The sequence below is a fragment of the Scatophagus argus genome, chromosome 8 (assembly GCF_020382885.2).
Source record: "Scatophagus argus isolate fScaArg1 chromosome 8, fScaArg1.pri, whole genome shotgun sequence".
Taxonomy (NCBI): domain Eukaryota; kingdom Metazoa; phylum Chordata; class Actinopteri; family Scatophagidae; genus Scatophagus; species Scatophagus argus.
Genome location: NC_058500.1, coordinates 9981798 through 9997406, shown reverse-complemented (window position 1 = coordinate 9997406; position 15609 = coordinate 9981798). Strand labels below are relative to the sequence as shown.

At 41.3% G+C, this 15609-nt stretch overlaps 1 protein-coding gene across 1 annotated transcript in view; it reads left to right on the top strand.

Annotated features, from left to right (window-relative positions):
* samd10b (sterile alpha motif domain containing 10b) overlaps positions 1-15609 on the top strand; it is a 43846-nt gene that overhangs the window by 13521 nt on the left and 14716 nt on the right. The window contains exon 2 of the mRNA XM_046398115.1: positions 6864-7048. Within this exon, the coding sequence (XP_046254071.1) occupies positions 6864-7048 (185 nt within the window). The remainder of the gene's footprint in view (positions 1-6863; positions 7049-15609) is intronic.

The following is a 15609-nucleotide window of genomic DNA, read 5'->3' as shown; positions in this document are numbered from 1 at the left end:
GTAAAAAATATACAACTAAATTCAGGTGCACTACAGAACCAGACTCAATCTATAAAATGCTGTAAAAATGAATGCTATAAAAATGCTATAAAATAAATAAATGTTATCATTTCATTCATTCAGACTCACATTCTATACATCAAAACACATGCCAGCATTTTTTTCCCATAGACTCATCACCAACATATGCCATTAAAAGTGAAATAAAAGTCAGTATTGTCCTTAATTAATTAATTATTCTCACAGATATTGTTCACGTAATTGATTGCACATTAATGGGGTGTGTTTGGTTGGTGTGTTCAGTATGGTGATGCCTTTAGGATAAAACTGTTCACAAAGCTTGCGGTGCATGTTTTGATGGACTTGGAGCTTGTGTTACTCTCCTCTATGTGGACGAGACCAAAGGTTCAGGCTCAAAGTAGTAACATTACAACGTATACGTGCAGTAGTTTGTAAATCCCAATTTCTCCTGGAAAATGTAGAAGCTCTTTGGTTTCAGTACATGTGGAGATTTTACTGTTTTCTCAATTTCTATTTTCAGCTTCTTAATATGAATGATGAGGGAGTTTTGATTAGCCCACATAAACTTCTTTCTGTGCTCTTTTCACTGGTTTCAAGTTGGACATGTTACATACCTCTGTGCACCGGGATCAGGATCAGTATCGAGAATTAGTTGAATCAAAATCAAAAGACAGTTTGCTCATGTTGCCAGGTCACCACGCCATACCCACACGGTCTTGATGAAGCACAAATAGCTGAGTTTTTCCATATATAAACCTAACGTAAATCTTGCCTGACACTGTTGTTTTTTTCTTCTGAACTTAAACTTTGACTGTTGCTTATTTAGTCATGAATATTTAATGAAGGGTCAGAAAAAGTCGAACCTTTAATAAGTTTTTAAGGGCACGGGAAGTAAGCACCCAGCAATGACCTTTTAATTTGATCTGACCGACGTGTTTGCAAACAGTTGCTAAGTCTAATATTTACTCTCCCTTTAAGCTCTGTTTTTAGTCACCACCAATTATTTCTATTACTATATTAACCATATGAGTTACGACTGCTTTTTGCTGAATTGTGTGGTTAAGAGAAACATCAATGAGTACATGCACTTTTGTATCCCAGTTTTGTGTCTTGTATTAGTTTTGATTTTATGCAGAATGAGTTTCTCAAGTACCTCTGTATATGATCATAACAGTATCATCTGAGCTCGGTTGTGTCTAACCTACTGAGTTACCTCGACAGTTTCTGGCTGCCTGAACTCTGCTGCTTTTTCCACTTTAGTAGATTTAGCTTCTCCATCTGTAATGGAAACTGAAAGGATCAGGAGAATTTATCAGTTACAGTTATAATCTTTTTTTTTCCATTTACTTATTAATTACATTATTACTTGGGTTGACAGCACATCTGCACACATGATGGAATATGATGAAGAACTTGGGCAGGGTCTTTACAGGTTGAGTATTTCAGCCAGCGCACACAGGTTTCTCAACACCGGGATACACATATTGATAACCAGCATACTCCACAAACACTAGAAACACCAGATAACCTGTGTGCACATGTACAGGCACCCACTGATCTTGTCAGTACCCCAGTTTGATCAATCCTGTTCACACCTCACATCCTGTTTTTAGACCTCATCCCTCCATCCTCCTCTTCCCTTCCTCTCTGACATTCCCTCTGAATTATCGATTGTCAGTGAGATCTAATCTTTCCTCCCCGACTCATCATAAGAGGGCTTGGCTGTGAATGGCAGAAAACAACAGACAATCACATGATCTCATCAACTCATCATTCCACTCCCTCTTTTTCCTTCTTCATTTCCTGGTGCAATTAATATTAATGTTGTGCTCTGAACCTTAATTTTACGTCTGTTCTCTCCTCTGTGGCTTGTCATATTGCTCATTTTTCTGTCTCTCTCTGTTCCTACGTTTACCCCAGGCTTCATTTCTTCCTCCAGGGCACAAACATGCCAGACCTTTGTATCCCATCTCGTCGTCTGTGTCACTCTTCTTTTTCTTCCTCTTGGGTGAAACATGTAGTGAGTTCCTTTGAGTAGGAGTGGACATGACAGCCAGCGGCCTCGGGTGGAGGAGTTAGGTGGGCTGTGTTTGTGTGCCTGCCTGTCTATTTGTGTGTCTGTGTGTGTGTTAGTTGTATCTAAAGTGATCTGTAATTGTATGTTCTTTGACATAGTGATGGATAATCAATAGTTCTGTCTGACTCTGTGGAAGTGCGGTGGGGGCCAGAGTGGAGAATTAGAGAATAAAAGTCATCGCGTCCTCAGCGATGGACCTTCCAGCTTTTTTGCTTTTTTTCCAAGGTCGGCTTGGCATTTCTCATACCAGCCTTTGTTGTTGTCTGCTATGTGCTTTCAGTGTGCAGTTGGACCTCTAACAGTTGCTCGCACAGTCATAACAGAAATGCCACCTGGGTTCTGGGCTACACTTTGCATTGTAAGCCATAATTGCCCTTAATTTTAAATCCAGAGTTCAGCCTCAATCCACATGGCTGCATATACAGACTCTCTGCAGCTTTATTCTGATTCACTGGCATAAATGAAAGCAGACAGGGATTATACAGATGTGTGGATATGTGCGAGTTCTCATGCTGGCATTGTGAGTCACATCTGCGAGGATGCCAGCATTCGCTAACACACACAATCATACACACATATTTAGTTGGCAGTTCCCTCGTTTGTGTCCTGATGAGAGTTGGTGTGTTGTTATCTTCAATCAGTCTGCATTGTGGATGTCCATTGTTTACTCCCCATTCCCTTTCTGTGTTCCCGTGACACTGATAGATTTTGAGAGGTAAACCTCAGCCCCAGCCTCTGCAACAATGTCTCATGTCACAGTGGGTAATAGACTGCAATGCATCATGGGAAAAGCCCCTGGGGTTTGGGGTTTTATATTTATTTTTAAAGCTTCAACCAGAATTTTTCTTTTTCCCCCTCTGCTCTTTCAAAATGGAGTAATTTCATGGCTCATTCCTGGGGTTAAGACCGGGTCTGCTGGAGTGGAAGAGTTTTAAATAGCCCCTCGCTTTACCCCCAACATACTATAGGACCAACAAATCTGGATCATTGGTAGATGTACTTGACATAGTGGGAGTTGGCAGCAATGGTCTGTCTGATGCTATATTTAGGATTTCAGGTTTAATGTGCTATAAAGGCATGAAATCACTCCATGATGAAGTTTCACCCCCCTTACAGATTACAGAGGGATGAGGATGAGTGTGTTTTTTGCCCTCTCCTCTTTCACATAAAACTGGGACTGTAAATAGGAATTTTATCTTTGAGTTGAATAAGAGGTGCTTGGCTTGGAGGGAGTTAATGCCAATATCATGCTGCTGAAAGGCACCATGGCACCCTCTGTGTGACGCCTGTAATAAAGTGGATTAGCCAGACCACTTCCCTCATCCTTCATGCAAGAGGCAAACACACATACACACATGTGCCCCCAGGCTGATGCCAAGGTTATGCAAAAAAAAATCAAACTTCTACAAAAAGTCTACACAGCAAAATAGTCCACATGGACTAATTTAGATGCTCGCTTTAGGAGTCAAATGAATAATGTCCAGTGATGCCATGTTAATCTACTGTGGGATTTGGCTTGGAACGACCTTCCAGGGTGCCGTACCTAAAGCTTAATTACCTTTTCAAAAGGGAATACCTCTGAGATTTAGCAGCCACTCTGCACAGCAGATATGCTGCTCAGTCAAGAGGAGGTGATATGAGGTTACACTTCACTGGGCTGAGTTGTATTGACCTAGCTACCCTCTGCACACACACACTGACACACAAACACCTGTCTGACACTTTGCCCTTGGTTTTGGCACCTCTGCCATCACCACCTCTGCCTCTTTCCCTCCACCTTTTTATCTCTGTATGTGAGGCTGAAGTTGCAGATTCCTGAGCATTAAAATTGCATTACATCATATCTTCTTCTTTCTTTTTTATTCACTTACCGTAACTCAGAAGACGCATATCACGCATCCTGCATTTCATTCGGTCTCCCTCCATCTGCCTTTTATCATCCTTCGTCTTCCCTCCCCTCCCTGGACTGGAGGTGATAAAACTCACCGGCGAGGGCGACGAGAGATAATACAACCAAGTTAGTGACAAAAAAGGATGGAGGAGATTTGGCGGTTGTCCAGGCTGATCAAATGCATGTTGAGACAGACAATGAAAGGTGACAGATAACCCCTCCTGCTGAGTGGTCAGGATGGTAATCATTTCAGCATGCAAAGACCCATTTAAAGACTCTGAGCTTTAATGCAGCTAAATCCATTCATTCAGTCTCATTTAGAATATATTGCATTTACTTAAAGCTTCCTGACTCTGAAAGCAACCAGGAAAGCATTTACTTCAATGTCATTTCAAAAGAGATGTCAGTCGGGAGGTATTTAATCGCTTTTGGCTGATTCTAAATTGTCAGCCATATCCCGTGCCAGGGGGTTAAGCAGATCAAGTCTGTTGAAGCTTGCAAAATGAGCACTTTGTCTTTGTTTTATGACGGCTGGAGGTGGCAAGCTCTGACGATGTGGCAGAGATTGAGATTTCAACGGAACTGGTGGGAAGGCACGATGCATTTCTTCATCTTCGTGCTGTCTATAAAGTGAGTGGTCTCTGTCTAATAACTGGAAAGCTCTGTCTTTAACAGCTTGTGAAATTAAGTTGTTTCGCGGCCTATTAACGTGTCTCCCTGCCTCCTCCCTGAGCTCTTTAAACTCGCTACAGTTTGATCAGTTTATTGTCAGCTTGCACAAATCTAGTTCCAATTTACAGCACCGCTCTCACTCTCCCTTTCTTGTCCGCATTGCTCTTGCTTTTGTATTTTCTCTTGTATCTCTCTGTTAGATTGGCAGGTCTTTAGGGTTGCAAGGCTCTTAGCTTCCCATGTTCCTTCCTCCTGTCTCCTCCCCCTCACGCTGACTGGCAGTAATTACATCAGGGCTGGGCTTGGTTTGCTCCAACGACCCCAAAGACCTGACAACCAGAAAAAGAGAGAGATAGAGGGAGTAACAATAGATATTTCTGCATAAGAAAACACAGAAGTATCAACATATAGAAATGGGGAAAGAGTGGCAGAAAAGGTTACACAGCAGTGATTCTTGACAGGCCTTTGTGTTTTTCATCTCCACGCTCTTTTTCATTCCTCCATCATGGCTGCGTGAACTCAGTATTCAGCACTGCTCACTTGAACAGGCGCCTTATACTAAACTCATCTGAAAGGCAACCAGGTGTTTTCTCTCACAAGTCAGTCTCAGTGGTCTGATGTGCAGTTCTAAAATATGAATGATCCAAGAGAGCTTGTTTTTCTGTGTTGGTGGAAGCAATTGTATTGTTTTATTTGTTTGTTTTTACTTGCGTTTTTTGGCAGGATATGTCTTGGATCTTCACCTGTACACCTGTATTTTTGTAGAAAGAAGTAGGAGAAGTTATAGGGCCTAAGATCACCTAAAGAAAGTGACATAATTAAGAAACGGATGAATTCATGTCAGAAAGATCTTATATAACTTGAGACAAAGCGTTCAACCAAATCCCATCCTTCTTTTTTAAAATCTGGTCCCAAAGGAGAAGGGAAAAAAAAGAAATCATTTGTTGGAGATTAAATGAGGCCTTCCTCAAAGAATGCTCTCACGTTGTTCTGTCGTAAAGAGACTTTTTTCATATTTAAAAGTAATGAATGCAACATTCATTATGCCTTGTTCTACTTTTAGTTCCATCATCAGTAATTCAGTCTCTGTCTCTGCATTTAAGTGCACTCACAAAACTGCTTATGATTTGAGGGAGAGATCCAGTTAGAAAACAGGAGGAGGTTGCAACCCTGCAGCTTGTTACTAAAAGTGAGGATTTCTACTCTAGCAGATTCTTGGACCATCACTGGTGTTTATCAATGGTGTCTTTGGAACCGAAAGGCTCAGAAAGAGAATCTTTGATTGCAAATATAACTTATTTATTCTAGGTTCTGTTTGGTTTTACATCACATCTAATTATTTCATCTGTAATGATGTATGAGCAGTTTTCTTTCATCCTCTCCCACCACGATAGTTCTGTGCTGTGCAGAAATCTGACAATAACCGTGTTACCAAAGTGTCTCTTCCTCTTTTAAATGCATTTCCTTGAACTATCTGCTCCCTTCCACTGACTCCTTTCTGTTTCTGTTGTGTGAGGCTGACGTGCAGTCAAATCCTCTTTTATTATTTCACATTATGGGTAAATTAGCACCTAAGTGAAAAGAGCAATGGCTGCATTTTGCCCTTTTGGAATAAGTTCACCGCCGCAGATGACCAACAAACACAGCACAGTAGCCTGTCCTACTTGCTGAATCGCTCTTACAGAACTGTACTCTGACCCTGCACTGACAGCTTGTCCTGCTTCACTGTCTCAAAGATAATACTCAGTCCTGGGAGGGTGAGGAGGGAAGGATAGACGGAGAGAGGGAAGAAAAAGAATCAAATATTCATGATGCAGGATTTAAATAATCAAAGATTAATCTCGTACGAGAGACACAATTCCAAAAATCCTGCACTGCCTCCGTGAATATGCACTCAGCATAATTGGAGATCACAGTGGAGTAGCATCGCTGCCCACCACCATCACCAAAACAGCCATCTGTTTGTCGCTGTATGAGAGTCAGTACACAGAGCATGTAATCTGGAGTGAACGCAGTCTGTTAAGCTCTTAGAGGATTATCAATTATTTATTTAGGTTTTCCTGTTGCTCATTTCAGACAGTGTGTTTATGCAAACGCCTTAAACAAAGACAATACAATGTGGTTGCTTATCAGTGTGTCATTCTTCCCCTTCTCCTTATTTATCTCTCCTCTTCTTCTTCTTTCTTTAACTCCTCCTCTCAGCGGCGTCCAGCTTCAGTTTTTGCCGTGCCTCCCTGGAGCACACGGTGTCTGCTGAGGAGCTGAGCTACCAGCTGCCGCGTCGCGCCGGAGGCAGCAACCTGACCTGGCACGACGGCCGAGGCCAGAAAACGGCACACACGCGCACTGTCAAACTACTGCAGCAGCCCGGCACAGAGGGCATCCAGGTACGAAGACGTCCACACAAATGGACCAGAGTGGAGAAGGCAACAAGGGACAGCTCAGAATTTGGATAGGTTGGGCCATAACAAATATAGAAAGGGAAAGAAAGCTGTGAAATGCTTAGCACGTAATCTGTCACTGATTTTCAAAAGGAATAAATTCCAGCCACTGGGCAATCACAGCTACTGAGGAAAAGAAAACATGTCTATTCTCTAACAATCTATTTTAAGAGTTTCCACTGTAATCACATTTTACCTTAGCTTGCGGTCAGTTCAGCCAATTACAGATTCAACTAGTGTTTTTAGTACCGGTAGTGTATTTTTGTCATTTTATGGTATAATTTACTGGATTTGTATTTCTTCTATCTCTTCTATTAAATTTCTATTTTTGTCCACAATAGAAAGAAAGATTAAAAAAAAAAGATTCTGTAAAGTGGTAACTTTTTAAAATTCTGTTTCTTGTTGTCACTTGTCATTCCATTCATGGAAATCAAAAGGTTCTTCTGTCTTGGACACAATGAAGATACATGACAGTATATATGAAGATACAGTATATAACAAAGTGAACAAACTGAAGCAAGGGGAAATTCTGTAAAAACTGTCTGATCACAGGGTACTAGTGCTACTAGTACAGCCATTAAGATAAGATAAGATGAGATAATCCTTTATTAGTTCCTAACTGGGAAATTACAGTATTACAGCAGCAAACAGGGTATAGAGGGTGCAAAGCACGTGAGGATAAGGGAAGGGTGTGCATTCAAAAATAATAAATACACAGGAAACAATTACCTGCAGCTGTACACAGTACAGAAAAGACTTACCCAGCATCATAACTATAGTGAACATATACTTATTTTATAACTTATATTATAATTTAAATTTAATAGTACAATTCACTTTATTATTAAATTACTTGACGGTGAAATATTTTCACTGAGTAGTTGAAGATGACTTGGGTGGGGGGGAAACCATGTGCACACTGTGGCAGATAATCTGCTGTCATCAGACAGACAAGAGAGAGAACATTAGTGCGTCAGCATTGGTTGTGCATCTCTAGTTGTCAAGTATCTGTGGTAACAGGAAGTTTAATTGTTTTATCTTGTACATGATGTTAGCTGGTCTCACCTGAACCTGTGGTAGATACCACCAGAGAGGGACTGGTTGCGTAACGGGGGAATGGTACAAGAACTGTTAGCTCACAGCTACTGATGTAATGATGCTTGTACAAAGGAGCCCATACTGCATAGAAAATGGACTCTCCTGAATATATAATTAATGCTATCTGTCCTATATGTCAAAAAATATAATTTATTCCACAGATGTGTGTGTTTTTTTCCTGAAACTCATCAGCAAATTGTACAGAACTGACTAGTGTACGCACTGGATACTTGTTAGTGAGGAATGCCTGGTTGGTGGCTCAGTGGCTCAGCAGTATAATGTAAGCATAGCAGCCAAAGCATCATTTACTTCCACACATTGCTCTTGTACAAAATGCAATCCCATCTGTGCAGAGAGGCAAAACAAAGAGGAAAATCTATTTTAAGGCATTCCGCCTGTGTTTGACCTAAAACAGCATATGACATAACAGCTTCCTTCCTGGATCCCACTCCTCACATTAAAGAGAGCAGATAGCCCAGTGGAGGTCATTTGTTTAGTGTCCCCCCTCACTGCCTTTAAGAAAGTTGGCTACAGTGAGTTAGTAAGTTGTACATATGCACTGCAAGAGTGTTCAATAATTCATAAAAGGTTGCCCCCTCAGCTATAAAAGCTATAAAAGGCTTAATAAAAAGACGAGTGGGAAGCTGTTTCCATGTGATTACACAGAGACTGGATAATTAAACCTCCTCTATACCATGAGAAGTAAGGCTTATCATTTCCTTGTGGCAACAAGCCTCTTTATGCATTATTCAACAACTGGGAGAGCAGTCCAGCTCTCTCTGCTGTGCCTGTGATTTCACAAAATTTTTCAATGTCCATTTGTGCATCTGTAATTTCAAGAATGTGTGTTTATGGCCGCGCATGAGTGTGTGGATGTGTGTGTGTGTGTGTGTGTATGTGTGTCCAGTTCTCTCAGGAGTGATGATGAGATTATTCTCCATTACACTTACTCCCTCATTACAGCTGATGTGTGCATAACCAGTTAAGTGAAACACAGCTCAGCTTTTGTATATGAGATGGGACCTGGGGAATATTCCTTATCTGTTTAACAAAGCTAATACAACACATTATATTCTCATATGCAAACTGCTGTGCACACACAAATGCACATACACACACAAATATGTTGATAAAGACCAGACAGTCAGAAGACACATTAAATAGTAACAGCAGAAATGACATAAACTTTAGATATCTATAGCTGTGTTTATGGATGCACAAACATGGCTTTTATTAGAGATGTCCCATATTATTTGAAACCACAAAAATTATACAAAGTGTGATAATTCCACGTGTTGACTATCCTTTGGATCATTTTTGAGTAATTTTCTGAAAATAACAGGAAGTGAGTTGTGTGACAAGACAGAATAAAGCCGACTCCTGCTCCAGAGGGCGTAGAAAATGTTGCTTAAAACAAGTTAATTTGTTCTGTAAACAGGGGAAACAATGTCACCCCACACCAGCATCCACTGACTCAGTGACAACAGACTAAATGACTTGTGAAAATCGAGGTTATATGCTCATTTATGATGTTGGATTGCTGCAGGTGGACCTGTATGCAGACCTATCTGCTAATAGGATTTTTCCAAATAATGACTCATTGTGTTGTTGGCACACCCTCTGTGTCATCCTTGAATTGGCTGTTGTTCGGATAGCCAGATGGGCTGAGGGGAGGGGTTTGTGGGTGGCTCATTTTGCTGTGTGACACACAGCTTGCAGTTGAACCTTTAGATGAGACTGGGGAATAGGTGGAATAACAGAGACACAAATTAGGAAGTAAAAGCAGCCAGCATGTCTTCTTCTTTCACAACATCAGAACCAAGTCTGCTAGAGGAATTAGTGGCAATGCCGATGCTACAGGAAATAAGGCCCTTATTCACAATTCATTTCCCTTGCTGGGAGGGCGAACTAGAAAGACCACTCTGTGATTATTTTTCCTGTCTCATTACGGAACACAGTGGCTGACCTTTTCAGCTGATACCAACACAGAGCAGTGAACTAACAGCGAGGAAACACACACATATTCTACACAAAACTTTGATCATTCCTTTTAAGTAAATTAATAAGATACAGTCTTGATTTTTAGGGGGCTTAGCTCATTATTTTAACCAGCAACTCGATTAATATATGGAATCCACTATTAGTTGCTACTGTTGTGACAGTCCTGCTTGTCGGCTGTTAAATAAATGCCAAATTCTATTTAACTGTATTTATCTTTTCTGTATTTGGCAACAGGGGTCTGTCTATCAGTCACCACTGTGGTCCATTACCATGAAACGTTGTACAGTCATCCACGGTACCAAGAGGATTTTGGACTTTTGACTTGATACCAGCGGTCATGGCTTGCATGCATCCTCTTTGAAACAGGCAGCACCAGGTTTCTCGCTGGTTTCCTATAAGCTTGACCATCTGTAACCGTAACATCATTAGCCTAAACTTAACCAAACGTTAACTATGAAGGTGGAACCGCAGACAACCATCATATGAGTCGTTTTTGTTGCAAGTCACTCCTTTTGCTATGCTTCCAACTTTGCGGCAACAGTTCCACAAAAACATGGTTGGATGCGTTTGGCGTGGAAGAACTTCGCAGACCCACACAGAGCCTCAAACACCTTTGAGATGAACTGGAACAGAGATTGTGATCCAGCCCTTTTGGTCCAACATCAGTGCCTGACCTCACACATGCTCTACTGCATGAATGGGCAAACATTTCCACAGAAACACAAAATCTTGTGGAAAGCCTTCCCTGAAGAGTGGAAGCTGTTATAGCTGTGAAGCTGTCTGTGTATTTAGAATGTGATGTCATTACAGTCCCTGCTGGTGCGATGGTCAGGTGGCCCAATACTTTTGTCTATGTGGTGTATTACCTATACTGTTGTGAAGAGTTTTTGGAAATATTTCAGTGATGGTTGATGGCTATGCTAGTGTAGTGATGATGCTGTGGGGAACTGACACAGCAGAAAGATACACAGAGAAACATAACAGAGCTCCTGGGCAGTGAGGCAGAAATGCTTTAGCCTGTATTGTCCTTGTCCTGCCACTCAGTGATATGTTGCTCTGTCCGAGACATGTTTGACTCATGCTAAATAGAGAGCTTTGTGAAAATCCCATCTGGCCCTTTGTCCCCCCACTGAGAGCCCGCTCACATTCGCATGAGTGCAAGACATTTACAAACTCAGAGTCCTGAGGACAACCAAAGGCTGAGTTGTAGAATGCTAACAGAGGCTGGCAGCTCACACAGCCACACACACTCTCTTGCACAGGAACAGTCGAGTAGACACTCAGAAAAGCTCACACGTAAACATTTTGGGAATCATGATGACACACTCAAACACATAATGTATATGTTTGAGACTGGACCGAACAGTGGGAAATACAAGGGTGCTAAGAAATGCAACAGAAACCACAGACACAGACAAGCAGGAGGATTCGGTGTTACTGACATGAGAGGAATGAAGGATAAGATGAAATGAGAGGTAGGGGAGAGAGTAGTGAAGGAGATATAAAAAATCATTTGTCAGGATCTGTCAGGGTCTTTGGGACAGATGAGATAAATGGAAGAACTGATTCTATAATGACAGCAAGCAAACGATAGATTGGTACAGCAGAAGAGGAGATAGAGAGAGACTTCTTAAGTTAGACAGCAGAGCACACAGAGAAGATAGAGAAGGAGTGTTTAGTGTCCTGTGGAGAAATAAAATGACAGCAAGAAAAGATGCAGAGCAGAGAGGGAAAAGTCAGGTGTGAGCTCATAAAACATGTATTCTCACATGTCCACACATTCAGATTTTTACTGCTAATTGGTGTAGCATCATCGATCAATCTCAGACAGGGTGTGGATGTGGAGACACAGAGGCAGGCATCAGAAGAGAGGTGTTATCGGTCACAGACAGTGAATGTGCAAGGATTCCCCACGCTCCCCTGACTTTTGGCTAATCCCTGATTTAGATACACTGAGAGGCCAGGCATGCACACACGCACACAAACACACACACAGACACAAAGAGAAACAAAGGAACTTAAATGGACAGAAAGTAGCTCAGAAGTCAAGGCAGAAGAAAGATCGAAAGCAGGAAACAAGAGAAAGGGATGGAGGAGGGAGGGTGTCAGGCAGGCAGAGGATAAAATTTATTAGGAGCAAGTGGGTGGCGGGAGTTAAGAGACATGATAGAACAAAATAAGCAGGGAAGGACAAATAAGCTGTTTGAGGATACAAGCAGAATGATCAATAGAGAAGAAAAAAGTCAGGGTGCAAAGACCGAACTTGTTTCTTCAAAATTTCACATCAGTAAGGGAGTTATGTGAGAATATTGACACCACTCTCCTATAGCTTAACATAAAGTGCAGGAATCAGCCAGTCTGCTCATGCCCACAGGGTACAACATATTCCTCTTTGTGGGAACCTTGAATGCTAACTAATTCAATTTCAATTCAATTCAGTTTTATTTATATAGCACCCCTGCTTTACAGAAACCCAGAGCCTGAACCCCTGAGCAAGCAGACATACACAGACACATGAACATATTATAACTTGTTTGATCAAAAACATTAAAAATGGCAAGTTTTGGTTTTATGGGGATTCATGTTTCTGGGTGCAGTGACCTCATGCAGTTTATGCTAAGCAGATTTTACCTTGTGAGAGAGCCAGATTAGCTGTTGTTTCCCCGTGTTTCCAGTCTCTATGTTAAGCTCAGCTAACATGGCTCCTGGCTTGTAGCATCATAGTTGCCATACAGACATGACAGCATTTACTTTTCAGCAATTATTTTTTCAATGTGAATCTGAAAAAATAGGCCCATCTCTCGCCTTCTGTCCCATCCATTTTGTTGCTGACTACAACATATCACTGCATATCCATTACCTTCCCCCTCTTTCTCTCCATCCTCTCTGTCCTCCACCTCTCATTAGGCTTCCGCTCCATATACAGCCTCCTCTATGCTTATGCTTACCCTTCCCCACAGCTCCATCTCCCCTTCTGTATGTAATGAATGAGGGAGCTCCTCCCGTTGGACAGAAGTAGGTCTCGGGAGGAGTGGGGGAGGTACTAAAGGGTGAAAAGAGATGGCACAGAACTGGCCAGAGGAGATACAGTCTGATGGATGGCCGAAGGACGGTGCGAGAAGTGCAGGAAAGGAAGAGGAGAGGAGGAGGAGAAATGATGGGGAGTTATCCTTCCATTTCCCTTCTGTCTGGCCTCTTGATGATGAAGGCCATTACTCACTCAAAGAGTCTTTCTGTTTGTCATTGTTTGGCTTTGTAGTTCATTCAGTGTTTTATGACAAATACTGCACAGTTAAATAACTGTCAACAAATGCAAGTCATGAAATATTCAGTAATTAATCGTCACAACTTATATGCAAAAATCTGTATCCCAGATTTGTTATGGGTACTAAATGATGCCTCAGTGGAGCTTAGGTACTTTATTTTATTCCTTCTGCGATGATGCAATACTGTGTAGCTTAGGTGCTATTAAAGATAAGTTATTACAGATTGTTGGGTCATCTTTTAGTAGCAGCTATACACTTTTATTTTTTAAAATGTGTTTTCTCATAGAAATAGGATTATTATGAACCTAAAAGTCTACTTTTAGGTTCTAATTTTACAACATTATGGGTTGCGGAGCCAGTAGGGAATCCGTTCTCTCCGGTCGTCATGTAGGCAGCACACATGTGTACTGAAACGGCAGCACACACCAAACGCACAAAACAGACAACAGAAGGAGTCATATTGGTAGTGTCTGTGATAGAAGTGCTGTTTTTGAAACATGTCAGTACTGGGAAAAACTGACAGTGATGCATCCAGAATTATTGACAAGCAACTCTAAATGACACAAATTTGCTTTTGATGAATTTCCAGTCTTCCTTTGGTTATGTGACTGAATCATTGCTTCAGAAGTAACTTACTATGTTTTGTATTGAGAAATGTATTTTTCTTATTAAACTACGCAAATGATAAACATCAATAAGCGAAAACGCAACCTAGGGGCCTATTTTTTAAAAAATAGCTCAACATTTTGGGAAATATACTTATGTCTGAATAATATATTCAACTCTACAGTTAGCAGGCAGTTAGCTTAGCTTAGCAGTAAGACTGGAAACAAAGGGTTTCCAGCTGTAGGGCTGCATTTACTGTACAGACATCAGACAAGTTCCTTGTTTGACTCTCAAAAAGAAAGCAATTGGGCACATTTCCCAAAAATGTTAAACTGTTTCCTTAAGGAACAATGTCAGTGTACAAAAAAGCTGAGTCCTTAGCAAAAACCTGGGTTCCATTCTGATTTGGGCCACTTCCTTTGGGTCATCCCATTTGTCTCTTCTGTTTCCTGTCAAATCTTTACTTTGCTTAACTTGCGGTGTGCTGATCAAAATAAACTCAGCACCAAAATAGCAAACATTTCTCTGTTTGGTCATGAGAGTACAAACAGGAGGTCATGTTGCCTTTGACTTGATGTAGACAAAGATCTGTTTGCTAATATGAGGACTGTAGAGACAACAGGGGCTAAATCAGCAAAACTGCAGCTGCACTGCAGGAACACATTGTGACTATCCACAGATGAGGGAGAATTTTTATCCTCCATACTCAATCATGCACAAGAGAGAGCACTTCCACACCTCTCCCAACTCAATCACAATTAATGATGGGGGGGCAAGCAGTAAATTTGGGTTATTAAAATGGCTTCAGTGCTCCATTGAGTTGGCTTAGAAGGATGGGTGTAATTAGGAAACAAGCAGACACATGGAGCAGAGAAGTGGAGTTGTTTTCATTCAATGCCTACAAAGCAGATCGCACTTAGCTGATGGACCAGCCAAAACTTGACATGGCTGACTGGTGCTTAAATTGACAGGAGGAGATCTCATTTCAGCAGCAGGAAAGATGTAAATAGTCATAAACCTGTGTTTGTTAAGTGCTGAGATGTGAAGTTGTTCTGGGAGCTTTGTGTCATTAATAAGAGCCGGTAGGGAGAACATTGCTTATTACAAGTTACGAGAGTGTGTGCAAGTTGCATTTGTGTGTATGACATTTCAGCATACATAATCCCATTAAATGCAGGCAGTTATGGAGTGGAAAATTTGGCAGCAGTTCTGTTTTTCTGTAGAAAATCGGCCAAAGCCTTTGTTGTGGAGTTGGCTCAGTCAGGGCATGAATGAATGGATTAAATATGAGAGTATGTCCCACAAGAGTGAGAGAGAGAGAGAGAGAGCTGAGGGGACAAGTGGTTGTGTTTTTGGCCCATATGAACTGGTTATGACTTCATTAATCCCCATATTAACTCCCTGCACGTGGCTGTGACACACAGAGACAACATGCTGGATCAGATGTGTTAAGAGTGAGAGAATGAGAAATGAGAGGAATAAAGATGTGTTCACACAGTTGAAAGATAAAAATGATAAAATCACACTAATGCGGTG